Source organism: Montipora foliosa, chromosome 9 (assembly GCF_036669935.1).
Source record: "Montipora foliosa isolate CH-2021 chromosome 9, ASM3666993v2, whole genome shotgun sequence".
NCBI classification, from domain to species: Eukaryota; Metazoa; Cnidaria; class Anthozoa; order Scleractinia; family Acroporidae; genus Montipora; species Montipora foliosa.
In genome coordinates, this window is record NC_090877.1 from 13182378 (window position 1) to 13197377 (window position 15000).

Below are 15000 nucleotides of genomic sequence, written 5' to 3' on the forward strand. Positions count from 1 at the left end.
TTTCCAGAGGATCTTCGATTGCAAGATGGACGTTCGTCGAATGGAATGGAATGGAAATTGTCTATTCGTCCTTTTGACTGATATCCGTTTTTCTTCGCCAGAATACACTCAACAATCGAAGATCCGGATGAGTTTTTCTCGCAGTTACGAGACTTTTTGAACTCATTGGACTTGATTATCAAGCAACCTCCGAACGACCACTTGCTTCTCGATGTTTGGATTCAAATGCCCTCAACCCCGCCGAGCAAATTGTCTCTTTCATCATTTGAAATGGACGATTCAGACACGCCTGAGAAGGTTTTGCTCATGGAGCAGCGAAGTAATCGCATAATGAAGAATTTCGATGACGTGTGCAACAAACAAAGAGAAAATTTGGCTAATGGTGCTTTCAATGTGTGTATTTGGCGACCCAGAATCGAAGCCAAGGCCATGGTCAATGAAATAGTGGAGGACGTTTCTGTAAGAAGTGGGTTAAAGAGGGTTAAAGAGGGCCGTGGAGGAACTTGTTGGCGATGGCACACGTTCCAGATACGTGGAGGGCTTAAGAGTACCTGACTGGAAGCTTGTCCACTTTCAGGCGAAGGCAAGGGTCTCCTCTAAAACATGGCAGTTAGTGATTAACATCACAGGGCTTGAACGAACAGGGGTAAGAATATATAAAACACTAAGAATTGATCAAGTATATTTTACTTTAGTAATTTGGCCATGATTTCTTTAAAAATTCAAGCATAATATTTATGTTTACTTGTTTCGTTGTAGTTGTTTTGCTTGGTTTGTTTCTTTACATTTAAAATTATTTCATACACCAGACGTCTTGAATTCTTTCCCGTCAATTTTTATTATTATTATTATTATTATTATTATTATTAATTGTGGCATCAATTATGACAATAATTTATTTAATACAACAGATATTGACTTAAATTCTTTCCCCTTAAAACTGAATGTGAGGTTTATTATCATTATTATTATTATTATTATTATTATTATTATTATTATTATTATTATTATTATTATTATTATCATTATTATTATTATTTATTTATTTTTTTTTTTTTTTCATTCTCACTATTGTTATTTGAGGTCTAACTGAGTTTCGAATACTCGAGCACCTTGAGGAAATTGCAGAACTTTCTCTGCCACTATCCAAGTTCAAGAAGCCTTTTCAGGATCTGAATACATCCAAGACTTTAATTTTAAACAGAGTTACTTCTTGCCAGATCCATGTCGATGTTAATTAGAATTTGTGCTAACTGAATTCTTATCTAATTTATGTTGTCTCCAAATGTACATTTATTGGAAATTTATTTTTAGATTTTATCCTTGATTAGCTAAGTGTAGCCCAAAGATAATTGGTCGGAGTACACTTAAAGAAAATATTGTGTTTGTAAGTACAATAATGTTGGTTTGTTTGAGAACTTTTAAAGAGCCAAGATAATATTACTAGACTGTACTTTAGGTGGCACTCCCATAAGTATGGTATAACCGGTTCTTTTGTCAGAACCAAGGCAATAATTAGGTGGAACATTCATGAGTACAGTATAACCCAGTGTTTTGTTAGAGTCAAGAAAATATTATTAGCCTGTACTTTAGGTGGCACACCCATAAGTACGGTATAACCCAGTGTTTTGTTAGAGTCAGGATAATATTATTAGGCTGTACTTTAGGTGGCACACCCATGAGTACAGTATAACCCAGTGTTTTGTTAGAGTCAAGATAATATTATTAGGCTGTACTTTAGGTGGCACACCCATGAGTACAGTATAACCCAGTTTTATATTAGAGCGAAGACAATATTATTAGGCTTTGCTTCACTGAAGAAATCATAATCACTCCTGCACTGTTTTCTATGAAGTTTAAAGGGGGTTGTGTCACGCTGTTGTAGTCAAACGTCAAAACACTAAAGGACGTCTTTGCAATAATGAATACCGTAAAATAATGCTGTAGCTTTGTTGCCAATAGCCATTGAAGTGCACTGAGTCCATTCTTTGTTGTTTGCAGCCAAGGATGGAGTGAAGGATGGAAATGGATTGAAACTTGAAAAAAGCTGGCTAGTTTTTTGGAGACCGTATTTTCAGAAGTGGTCAAAAATTAAATATGAATAGATAGCTCTTTGTGCCATAAATATATTTCATATCTTATCAGTGGGTTGTCAGGAATGTTGTATAATATTATGTGAGCTAAAGTAGTAAGAGAGATTTTTACCCATTTTTAACATAAAAACAGCAAATTTTGCATGACAGTGCCTCTTTAATTATTTTGAAGTTTTTGGGTATAGAAGATCTGCCTTAGTCAACTAATGCGATGACTAGGTGATGACTTAACTCAAAGTACATAGGTCCGAAATAACAACGATGTTTCCTTGAGAAAAGTTCAAAATGTGTAATGATTTGGGCATCTAAGAATTAGGAACTAGTTGTACTTGGAAAATTTGGAATGCCATTACCCGCCTGAATTTGCGGTATTGTTAAGTAAGTCTATCTGTATTTTTGTAGGAATATGCCACTACACTGCTAACAATGCGATATTTTTCTGGGTAAACTATCTAAATGTATGTACATCTTGCGCATCTGTAGAACGTTTGTCCACTCTCTGGAAGCTATGTATCATTTTTCTCAAGGCGTTTATCGTTTCTGCCTTTTTTTTTTCAAATTGAGCTATCTGTGTGGGGTTGTGCTAGCTGCAGTAAGTACCTGAGTAGAAGTCAGTGATAAATTCCGGCGCAGGGCTCTCATCGTTTATTTTTTAAAGGCTAGTAATAGAAACGTTTGTAAATGCATAATTTGCATCGCTTATGCCTTGTTCAGTCCACCAGTTAAAACAAGAATATTATGAATAGTATGCCAAAGGGTCACCCCTTTATTTTTGCTGGAGTCAAGACAAAGCATTAAAAATACAGTTCCTTCAATAGACGTCTTTTTTCAAGGCTAACATTTAACTGATCAAATATTAAAGTGGTGAAAGTGTAAAGGAACAGGAACTAACCAGGAAGAGAACATAGAAGGCCATGGATTTCTTTCACTCGAACTGAAGTGGAAGTAAGCTAGAAATGCTCCTGTTGACGATATCAGGGGAAATCGAAGGAACCGCAACAACCGTTTTTTGGCCCGTTCCGTTGCTGTTTCTCGGATTTCACCCCAGTTACCCCATACATACACCTGCGACTGCAAAAAAAGCAATTTCCACCAAAACAACCAAAACTTTTTAATGAAGAACACTGAGCTCGTCCTGAAACCAGATCGGAGTTTCAGGAAACGAATGTGTGCCTCAGGATAAAAACAAGAATATAATCGTCATTTTTGTTATCGTAAATAGCTGCAAGAATTTGCATTAGAAATATTTTCTCCTTTTTTTTTTTTTTTTAATGTGCTTGCTTTTATCCCGACGCGCGCAGTTTTTTTGAAACTCTGAACTCGCTTATCTCACACATGCCGGATTATTGAGCTGTGAACTTGTTCTTGATGGTTAATTGTTTCATTATAATAAAGCCCCTCAAGTTATTAACCAAGAAGCGCTGAAATTCTTTTGGTGATTTCTTTTCCGTGGATTTTTCCCTTTTTATTGATTATTAACTAATCAATCACTCAAAGATATCTCTAAAACTGTGCATGGGTATCAATTCAATTTGCTACACGGTAGACCGGTGCTAGATAAAACGTGCACCGAAGTTTAGGACAATTCGCGCTTCCTTTCGCTGCTTACCTCGGAACTATGTACTTTGATTTCCGATCCTAACATCTTACTTCAGTAATCGCATTCGTAAAAATCTCTGGGCTAGGTCTATCCCAAGGCCTTTCTGTTGTAGAATCTTTTATAAGATCCCATCGTTCAGAATACGCGGGAGGATACCGCCTTTAGCATTCGTTCCAATAAAAAAAATGTCATTGGCAAAGCTGTAACGGCATTCACTTCTTACTTCGGGGGCTAAATAGCGTTTAGTGCTGTATTAACCACAGGCTTTCCTTTTGAGCCCAAATCAATTATACCTTAACGCTCTACCCAAAATCAATCATAACAGGGTTGGAGCTTTTTTTGCGGGCTACGTTGCTTGCCTTGCGATCATTGCGAAGGAAACCTTTTAAATGCATAAGGCATAAGGCAGTAGTATGGTGTAAGTCAGCTCGCCAACACTTTTCTCTGAACCGCCATCCTCCGGCTTGTATGCCTCAACTCGCATGGCGGGTCAGAGGAAAGTGTCCCGCGAGCTGACTCACACCATACTACTAAGGCAGAACAGATCTTTTGAAATATGGAAATACAGCCTGCTGGAGTCAGCACATTCGTCTCGGCTGCATGGTGAAGCGTTATAAAAGTACTTTTTTTCATAAAGCCAATGAAATTGTGTCAGAAGACAAAGTGGTACGTGACTTTTTGTGACCACACCAAACATTGGTGGTCACCCGAAGCAGAAATTACTTTTACTTCATGGAACAAATTTTTTCTTGCCTTTTCTCTTTTTCTTGGCCCTCTAAAGTTTCGATGTGAGTCATTTGTTTAATTACTAGTAATAGTTCTCACTACATCTACCCGCGGTTTGAATATCATGTCAATTCTGTAGTGAATCTCACAAAGTAATTGTCTTTACACTGTTTACATGGCATTTAAAGGTGACCCGAGTACGAGTATGTCTTTTTTTGGGATTTTCTTCCCCTATATGAGATAATGGGAGGTTTCTGTTTATTTCCCAAAGTCGTGGTTGATTTTCTATCAAATGCCAGTGGGCCATTAATGTTATTTTTAATTTACGCACTGATAAATGTTTTTACGTGACAAAGGGCAGTAATTTCTTTTGTGCATCTTCTTTTTCTGTCCCTGAAATTCACTTCAGAGACGATTTGTTCTGTGAACAGATGCGGATAGCCCCTTTAGCATAGGGGGGACTTGAAGTTGCATATATTCTCTTCGAATGCCTTTCGAGAAGGGATCAGTGTTCTAAGTAGTTATTGGGCTTATCTTTTTACAAAGCCTTTCCCTACTCCTGGTCGGTGAAAGGAGCCAAAATGTCTATATTGAATTTTTTTTTCTGTTGGCTTAAAATGCGTCGTACATCAAGGATGTTTCTTTTCGATACCACTATAATGCCAATGACAAAGCTTCCAGCACCGACCGGAATTTCCGAAGGATGGCTTCTCGCAGTTTTTGGAATATCCAGAACCAAATCATTATCATCCTCTTCGGCGGCCGTTGCTGGGATAGGAATTCTCCGTGCTTGCCTCTGTTTCCCTCTTCCTTCTGGAGTGTTTTGCAAGAACGAATGATCCGTCTTTTCGTGTTTTCTGGTATCGCATCACTTTTAAATTCCGTAATTAGTTGATCTCCCAAACTTATGTCCGCTCAGCTATCGCAAATACTAAACAAAGACCTTTTGTTCTATTGGAAACTCAATGCGGGTTTGATGAAACTTGATGAAAAGTAAAAACCCACCCTTGCCTCCGTCATTGCTGGTTTGCCTCGTCGGCGATGACATTTTTTCTGACAAAGCTCTGTCTGTGAAAACGGATTAAAACACCTCGACCGGAAAGGACAGCAGGGTACCGTGAGCCTCCTCGAAAAGCTCCATACAAATCCTTATACTTTTAGTATAAGGAAATGTATGGAGCTCCCCTGGATACTTACACTGCAAGCTCCGTGTGTCTTCTCATGGACGAGTCAAGAGTCTGCAGTCTGCAAATGTCAGACACCGATTCTGGTCCGCCACACAAGTACTAGCGTCTGGAAGCATGGGTTGCTTGGTTGTCTCACTGTTTGTCATGTCAGTCATGTTGCTCAAGTTGAATTAACATAGCTTTGATGAGCCATGGCTTGCTAAACTTCGTGATAGCTTCGATGTCACTTTCCATATGGAAGTCATCTTCCGAATGGAACTTATTAATCCCCCTGTGAGCTTAGGGGATCGACAGAGACTGTCTCAGTCTCGCCATGTGTCGGTCGATTCGATTTCGACATTTAAGCCTAGGCGTTGGTGAGTGAAAGGCGGTGCACAATTAATTTCACCAATGTGTACTTATTCAGAATCTTTTGCTTTACCTTGGAAGAACGCCATTTCCTCACTTCTTCAGTCTCTTGCTTCTATTTAAAATGCAGCGGAAAGTTCCCAAAAGCCAAAAACAGCATTGACGGCACACAATCTGGCTAACAGGAAGTCACACTTTCCAAGCTGTGTTGTGATTCGCTTGAAATACAACCCATCCTGATTGGCTAATTAGGTCAAACTTCCGGTTAAGCAGGAGAGACAAATTTGCATACAGATTCTCCCCAATACGCTGGCGCCAGACCGCAGACTTACAAACATTAAGTAAATAACAAAAAACCTTCGGGACACATCTAAGTTCATCGGAAGAAAAACCAAAAAGAGTATGTATAACAGTAAAGGCAGGCGCCAGAGGGGACGCTTGGAACAGCAAAGACTGAATCCACGACAGACCACTCTGGACCAAAGGACAAGAAAAACAACAAATGTTCAACAGACTCACAATGATAACCACAGAAACAAGCTAAGGGGACATTATAATCAAAAGGTGAAAGACACTCAGCAGTGTACAAGACACCGTGAGCGACCTTCCAGTTCAAATCAATGATTTGACGATCAAAATAAAAGAAATAAAGGGATTTCCAGGTCGTTTCCCACTCCCAACGAAGGGAAGAAAGAATTTAGCAAGGCAATCGGGTGTAACAAAACGAGAACGCAGAAGGAGAGAATAACAAGACTTACAGGACAAAGAGTAAACGGAAATGGGACCCCCCACAAAATATGGGCCCACAACCACACCATTAGGAGAACGAGAGCCACCCAAAGCAATCCAAGCCTTCAAAACAGAACCATAGAACGGATGGAGAAAGGATAGGGGAATTCAGACGCATGAGAGAGAACATCATCCACAATTGCGTGCCATATACACTGGCCTAAGAAACTGGCCTAGGAAACTTCGGAACTCGAATTTGCCCGTTTTTCGTTTCCAGATACCTGGGATGTTAGAGAGAGCAGAATGCAACATTGTTGGATCTTTTCCGCTTACCAATAATACAAAGCCTTTTGCGTACACGCATAAAAGCCACGTACATTTGATGTTCATCGGTCAAAAATCTTAAGTAAAGTAAAGTAAACTAAAGTAAAGTAAAGTAAAGTAAAGTAAAGTAAAGTAAAGTAAAGTAAAGTAAAGTAAAGTAAAGTAAAATTCTTTATTTAAAACACGATTAGCGTTTAAGCACTACGTGCTTGCGGGGTCGTGTATCTAATTAATTATCTAATTATCTAAGTGCCTACTGAAAAATGAATGAAACATAGGAAAATTAATTTACTTTATCGCAAATGTGATCTCCTTAAATGGTGTTCCTGGAGCCAGCTTTGAGTCGGTTCTAGATTGATTTCGTCTTTCTCCATTGATCGAACCAGAGAGATTATGACGTAATCCCATTCGCTTCCTGAAAAACGAATAGGGCACGATTACTTGTGGTCTTACGGCTCACAAAAGTATATTGCTGGGTAGGAAACGTTGCTCATTTTCACATTGCATTGTCTGATATTGTAACAACCATATAAACAAAAGGGATCCACGTCTAATAGCGACAGTTGCGGCTGACAACTACAGAAAGGGTTCGTGAATATTCCCGTCAACTTTAAGCTCTTGTTTTGAGGTTTTGAGGGTCGTGGTGCTTTCGCTTCCACTCGACTGGAAGAACAATTTGTCCGATATTTTAACTTCGCCGAAAACTTACAGTATTCGTAATTAACAGGCAAAAGCAGGCAGAAATATGATCGTTCAATATACCTTACCTTGACTCTTTGTTACAAGGGTGACTAAGATTTCTTCATAGGCTCCGTTCAGTCGCTCACTTATTTTGCTACGCTGTTCTCTGTATGGTGACAGTATGATCACGTCTGATATGCGCACTTGTGTCCTGTACTGATTGGCAATATGTTCCGCTACGAAAACCTAAAACATATACAAAAGGGTCAAATTTTTGCATGCTTAGGAGTTTTGTAATTTTGACTGATATAATTTTTCAAGCCGAATGAATGAATAATTGCTTGAATGATTAAATGAATAAATACCGGCATCATTAATAGATTGTCTGAAAGGACGAACGCATGCGCAAACACAGCACCAACAGCAGTCTTTGCTATAGTCTTTCCTTTCTGCTTCCTTAACTAGTCTTATCCTCCCATGATCACCTGTTTGCTCACTAACAAAAAGAAGTGAATATACGGAGCCTCAATCTTGCAATGAGTTTTAGAGTTTTCCTTCTGCTTACCGCTTTTTGAACTTTCTTCATGTTCCATTTGGATTCTTTGTTGCTCTCTGAGGTTGCAATAGGTGAGGATTCTTCCTGTCCTTCTACTTGGCAGAATACAATAGGAATATCGCGTCGCTGGCGAATGATCGCGGGGCAAAAAGTGATCAGGCTGGGTTACGTGCTTTTGCCACCTCAGCTGTCTGAAGTTCTCCATCGTAGAATTGCTTGGACGGAAATTCGCAAATACCTTGTTAAAAGAAGGTCCTTTTCTTACGGTGATTATAATCTTAGAACCTGCTATGAGCCGGAAGGTTGAATTGTTGAAACCTCGGACCCCACCCCACCCTCCCCTTATTTTCGGTTGAGCCCACCGCTCGACTCAAATCTCGTTGACCTTTTCTTTTTAATTAAATTAATATTGGCGAAATTCAGAGACCGATAGAGTCCGGAAAGGGTTTTTTATATTGTTTATGAATGGAAGGAGGTGACTGGTCCAGAAACACCGTTCTTACCCTCCTGTACTTCAGCTTTAGCATTATTGCTGGTTTTGAACGCCTGTCAAACATGAACACACTCAAAACAAGTACCCCGTGATCCTGAATGACTGACTGCAGTTGTTTGTGGTCACCAATCATAACCACTTGTCCCACTCCTGAGCACGTGATGGGAACGAGAGCCATTCAGGCTCCTTGCACATGCCACATTCATCAACAATGCAGTCTTGGATATTATTACACGAGGATATTATCATGATCAGGGAAAACTACGAGTCAACAAGAACTTGCTAATAGTCTAAATGAGTTGTATGTCTTAGTTAATGCAGACATTCCACCACTCAATGATGCTACTATACTGCCAGCCTTCCTTCCAGCTTCTAGAATTGTCAATACTGCCCGGTCTTTCGAGGTTTGTAAGAAATTGCTTGCCATCAAATCTTTCAAGGCCCAGATAATGTACCGTGTAGATTGGTGAAATAATTTGCCTACGAATTGACTCAGCCTGTTACCAGCATTTTCAGTATATTACTTCGATCTGGTATTGTACCCGCACTCTGGAAAGACTCTAACATTATACGTATTCCTAAAATACAACCACCCACAAACGAAGGCGACACTAGACCTATTTCTCTAACTGCTTCTCTGTCCAAGGTCCTTGAGGATTTTGTGGTCACCTGGTTAATAGTGGATGTAAGGGATAAAATCGACCCAACTCAGTTTGGATGCCTGAAGGGAACCTCTACAACGTATTGTTTACTTGATATGATTCATACTTGGCTCTCGTACCTCGATTCCCTGGTCATCATCTCCGCCTTTGCTTCCTAGATTTTTTCTAAAGCTTTCGACCGTATTGGATATAATTTACTAATCGAAAAGCTTTTGGATTTAAGAGTCCGCAGAACTCTAATACCATGGAACATAAACTTCCTGAGGAATCGCCGACAACGTGTAAAACTACCTGATGCAATTTCTGATTGGCTCCCGGTAACAGACGGTGTTCCCCAAGGAACAAAAATTTTGTTCCTTGTAATGGTTAACAATTTTTAATGCCACTACACCTGAATCATACATTTGGAAGTACGTTGATGATGTTTGTAAACACAACATGGTAGTCTGCAGCACTGCTCACCTTTGCTTTGTGGCTGGAGGGTACTGATTATGTCACTATTTCAGTTGATAATATAAAAGGAATCGCTATGCATCATGGGATACTATTCATTCACCGGCAAGGCAGAGGTCTTGGGTTCCGTATCCCGTTGAAGCCACCTGAATTTCTCGCGTTTCTGCAAAAGACAATTGCTTTTAATAATGTCCATCAAAGTGCGAGGATCACATCTCTCAATTTTTGGGCATAAAACTGGTGTCTTAGAATCCCCAGGTTTGTTCCAAGGAAAAGAGTTGCAAGTTACACGCTTTAAGGTCATGTGCTTCTTCTGAGAGAGCTAATCGGTGGTAGCACCGCAATGTTTATGGAACAATTTGCCGTTGTACGAGAACACTTTTCACGTCAGATAAAGACATTTCAAACAGCTCTTGTTTGATAGTTCCGAAATGTTAGTGCATTAAGGTGTAAAATTAGTAATTACTTACAGTCTAGTTTTCTGTTTATAACTTCTGCTTATGGTAATTGTTACATATTGTTTACACTATAGTTGTTAGATATCTATTGTAATGCGCTTAGCTTATTTAATAGGATTCGCGGAACAGAAATAATTAATATTATTGACAAAATAATATTATAACCCCCAGGACTTTTTAAGAGAATGTTTTAACCGAGGAAGAGACATACTACTGTGAACAGCTTGAGGCCAAGGCTTTGAAACATTGACGAATAATAATGTAAATTCGAGTTGTTTCAGTATATTTCTGGAATCTACACTTCAATAGATGGTTTTCACAGTGACGTCATCAAATTCTAAAACCAAAATTGCAAGGTGTTTTGAATTTTTATCTTTTGGAGCTTGAAGATGACCTAGAAATAAATCTTTTTGCCGGTTTCCAGTTCCATGACGTCTCTCGTTTCGAATTTCTCAATTGTCACCTTGCGTAACACCATGAATCATACATGCGTGAACGCCTATGAATCTCAGCAGTCTGAGCGTTTCACGTACATTAGGAGATGTCTTCGTACTCATGTATTTCATCTCATGAGCGAAAAGTGAGTGCTTTCATTGCTAAGTGAATTTCAGAGATTCGTTTGGATTTCTGGTGTCATCCGAGTTGTTGAAAATCCGACAACAAAGTTGTGAAAATACGACATCCGAGTTGTGAACAGTTCACAACAAAGTTATGAAATCCGACATCCGAGTTGTAAAAATCCGACATCTCAGTTGTGAAAATCCGACATCCAACTTGTAAAAATCCGACATCCGAGTTGTTGAAAATGCGACATCCGAGTTGTGAAAACGCGACATCCGAGTTCTTGAAAATGCGACATCCAACTTGTGAAAACTCCGACATCCGAGTTGTTGAAAATCCGGCATCCGAGTTCTTGAAAATGTGACATCCGAGTTCTTGAAAATGCGACATCCGACTTGTAAAAATTCGACATCCGAGTTGTAAAAATCCGACATCCGAGTTGTTAAAATCCCACATCTGAGTTGTGAAAATAATGTTAAGACAGAGCAAAGTTAAACCAACAATATGGAAACGTTTCATTCATGACGTTTTCTCACTATGGGACGTAAATTATGAAAGAAGAAATCAAGCCGTTCATTGCGTAAGCTAAGTATTTCTAACCAACTATAAAATTGGCACAGAAGGAGAACACTTTCCTAGATACAACACTATGCAAGGAGAACGATTCGAAAAAGAATGTTTTTGCGATATCAAGACATATCACAAGCAAACTGAAACCATCCAATACACGCATTTTATCTCTTGTCACCCACTAGGTGCCAAGAAGAGTTTTATTAAAGGAGAGGCCATTAAGCTCCTCCGAACAACTCTTCAAAAACAACATTTGAGGACGCACTATCTCGATTCATAGCCCGTCTTGAAGAGCGTCTGGAAGGCAGTCGGCACTTAAAAATAGTCAAAACTAGGGAGAAAATCCTACCATTTGTCCCAACCTAAGAATAGGCAAAGCCACTGCTTACGAGCCAGAAGGCCCATCAGGCCGGCGCTTACAATGATCTCCGGTTTCCGTAGAATGGAGCGACTAGGAGTATTTATACTCCCCCCTGGATGGGATGCTAGTCCATCGCAAACGAAAGAATAACAATAATAATAATAATAATAATAATAATAATAGTAATAATAATACTTATATGGCGCCGATATCAATATTGCTATTTTCATCAGCGCTTAAATCGTAAAACTACATAAAACCTACTAAAAACGAGATTAAAAGGCACATAAAATTACCGAAAAGCTTTCGGAAATAAAAATGTCTTGAGTGTCTTTTTAAAAGATGCTACCCAGCACTGTCAAATCTTAAAACAACAATGATGCGCGAATGCAGTTTTATTCAAAACGAAACTTTCACAACTCAGATGTCGGATTTTTACAACTCAGATGTCGGATTTCACAACTTTGTTGTGGGATTTTCAACAACTTGGATGGCACCTACAAGTTTCCGTGGCAAGGAGGAGATGGACGTGGTTGGGCCATGTCCTCAGAATGGACCATTGCTCACATCCACGAATTGCTCTAACATGGGTGCCTGAAGGAAAACGGAAAAGGGGTAGACCGCGTGAGACTTGGAGAAGGACTATCGAAAGAGAGAAGAAAGAGAACGGTTTAGGAACATGGGCAGCAGCAGCATCGGCTGCGGAGAACAGAACAGCCTGGAGGCAGAGAGCCTACAGCCCAATTCTCCACTTGGAGAACGGATAAATGATGATGACAAGTTTCCGTACACCAACCAGCAACATGGCGGCTCCATACAAAACTTAGAAACCATGCACCGCACATACTTGAGAATTGGTGAGGTAATTTATAAATGTGTATCCTACAACATTCCAATTTTTTGTTTCTTTGAACGGTGTCGATTTTCCTTTTTTTTTTTGTTGCGTGACAGTGAAAACGATATTCGGTATAATAAGGTGGAGGACCCAATATTGAAATCAGTTTTAACGCAGGTGGATTTTCCAGGCGTAGCAGCTGAACAGTGGAACCACTGATCATTACTAAGTTATGTTTGAGAAAGCACACTTGGCAGATTTCCTTACACTTTTAGAAGCGCTAATAGTTTCCTTTATCCGACAATGTTATTTGCGCCCTTCTTCTTTGCAAATCAAATTTACATCCTGCTTACTCTTTTCTGTAATTGTCTGGTTGCGACTACCATTTTAATTTTCTTAATTTGATTTTATCCTCTGGGTTGTCCTTGTATTGACCAGCTTAAACCTGAATTCTTATTTAGACCAACAAAGTTATAAACTCGCATACATTATGGTAACGCATTTAATTGTATACTCTCATAGGTTTCCGTACATAATGCGATATCCAAGTTGTAAGGTAATTTAATAGTGCAATGTTGTCTGATACTGAATATAAGTACCAAGAATAACAACAGAAGGGTTAGGGTTAGAGTTAGGAAAAAAAACCAAAAAAAAAAAAAACCAGCAACAACAACAACACGGGAAACCTAGCCAGTGACTTTGAATTTAGAGCAGATCTCGTTCTGAACAAATGAATAAGATAAACAATTTCGATATAGGGATTAAAAAAATCAAATCTTTAGACACTAGGACATTGAAATGACAACAAGTTATTGGCTGACGAGACATGTGGCAAAACAAAACTGACTGCTCTTTTAATTGTGGTAAACATTAAGTCTTAGCAGTCGCGCTAAGATGACCGATGAACTGAGTTCTCGAAGCCTCTTTATAACCGCCTTAGAAGTTTTGTCGATATTGTCTTTAAACGTTTTGTCGCTAACGGGAAACACATTAGTCTGCATCGCAGTTTTCAAGAACGTTCGACTTCGGTCAACGACTAACTTGTACATCGTTGCTCTAGCACTGAGCGATCTGCTGTCCGCCATTTTCGTGATGCCTTTCGTTTGCGGCGTGCTTGTAGCCAGTAAATGGATTTTCGGTGACGTGGTTTGCCATTTTCACGCTTTCTTTGGCTTGTTTGCAATATACGTTTCCCCCGTAACGATGGGTATGACGGCCGTGAATCGATATGTGAGGATGTGCAAGCCAGACGAGATATACAGGAGATGGTTTTCCAAGAGAAAGTCTATTGCTTTCCTCACGTGTGTGTGGATCGTTGTTGCTTGCTACATTGCCGTTCCGCGGTTTGCAGGTTTGCAAGAGCACCGGTTCATTCCAGAGTATGCGCAATGCTCCATCGAACATCACAGCTATGCTGGGAAAATGATTCATTACTGCATTGTCCTCGTTCTCTTCTTTTTGACACCTCTGATAACAACTGTTTTCTGCTACCGAAAGGTCTCGAAGATGATACGCCAGCACAATGAAAATGCTTCAACTAATATTCAGCAAGGCGTTAACACGGGCATCAGGCACGAAATAAATATCAGTAAATCCCTCTTTGCTGTCGTGTTTGCCTTCATGGTATGTTGGGTACCATTTTGGATAATTGTAATCTTACGACGTTTCTTCTTTGTGGAAAAAATGCCTCGTAATGTCGAACTCGTGTGTAAGTTTCTCGTCTATTTCTCCAACACAATAAACCCATTCGTGTATGCAGGAATGAATTCCGCCTTCAGACGTGAATTTCGCAAGCTACTCCTCTGCAAACGATCTCGTAAAGATATCATTGTACCTGGCAGAGAAGGAGCAAACAAAGAAGAGGTGAACACGCACAGCAACGTATCATATAAGGCTCAAGTTGGACAGACAACACCACTGTAGATATCACACTGTTTTCCCGAAGGCTCTACTTTTACGTAGTGTAAATCCAGTAATTTCGCTTTGGTCTTGCTCAAAATTTTACTTGTTTCCACTCATAGATATCGGTTCAATTCTATTTGACTCTCGCTTCGTTTCACAAAATCAGTATGCAGTCTACCGATGAATCTTATTCTTGCCCGCATTCGGAACCTCGGTTCTTGATCCGACCACAACTGTACTCATCTCGTGAGGCACACTCGAGGAATGAATTTTGTTGAGGGTGTCATCAGGTGCGGTTTGAAGGATTTTTAACACGGACCCCGCAAAAAGCAAACGCGCTTGCATTGATAAAAAAATCAAAGTAGACTCTGCCTTACCTGAAAAAGCAGGTTTTTTTAAGCATGTTTCAGACGCGGAGTAAAAGCAAAATAACAGCTAGACTCCTAGCCTTGAAACGTCTT

General features: G+C 39.6%; 1 protein-coding gene and 1 pseudogene across 1 annotated transcript; one reads left to right on the top strand and one right to left on the bottom strand.

Annotated features, from left to right (window-relative positions):
* The window catches only part of LOC137971475 (uncharacterized), a 15997-nt pseudogene extending 7082 nt beyond the window's left edge, over positions 1-8915 (bottom strand).
* A 4166-nt stretch (positions 8916-13081) lies between these two features.
* Positions 13082-14560, top strand: LOC137971476 (melatonin receptor type 1C-like). Its single transcript, XM_068818299.1, has one exon. It carries the CDS (start codon positions 13532-13534, stop codon positions 14558-14560), a length of 1029 nt encoding a protein of 342 aa, XP_068674400.1. The 5' UTR covers positions 13082-13531.
* Positions 14561-15000: the final 440 nt, after the last annotated feature.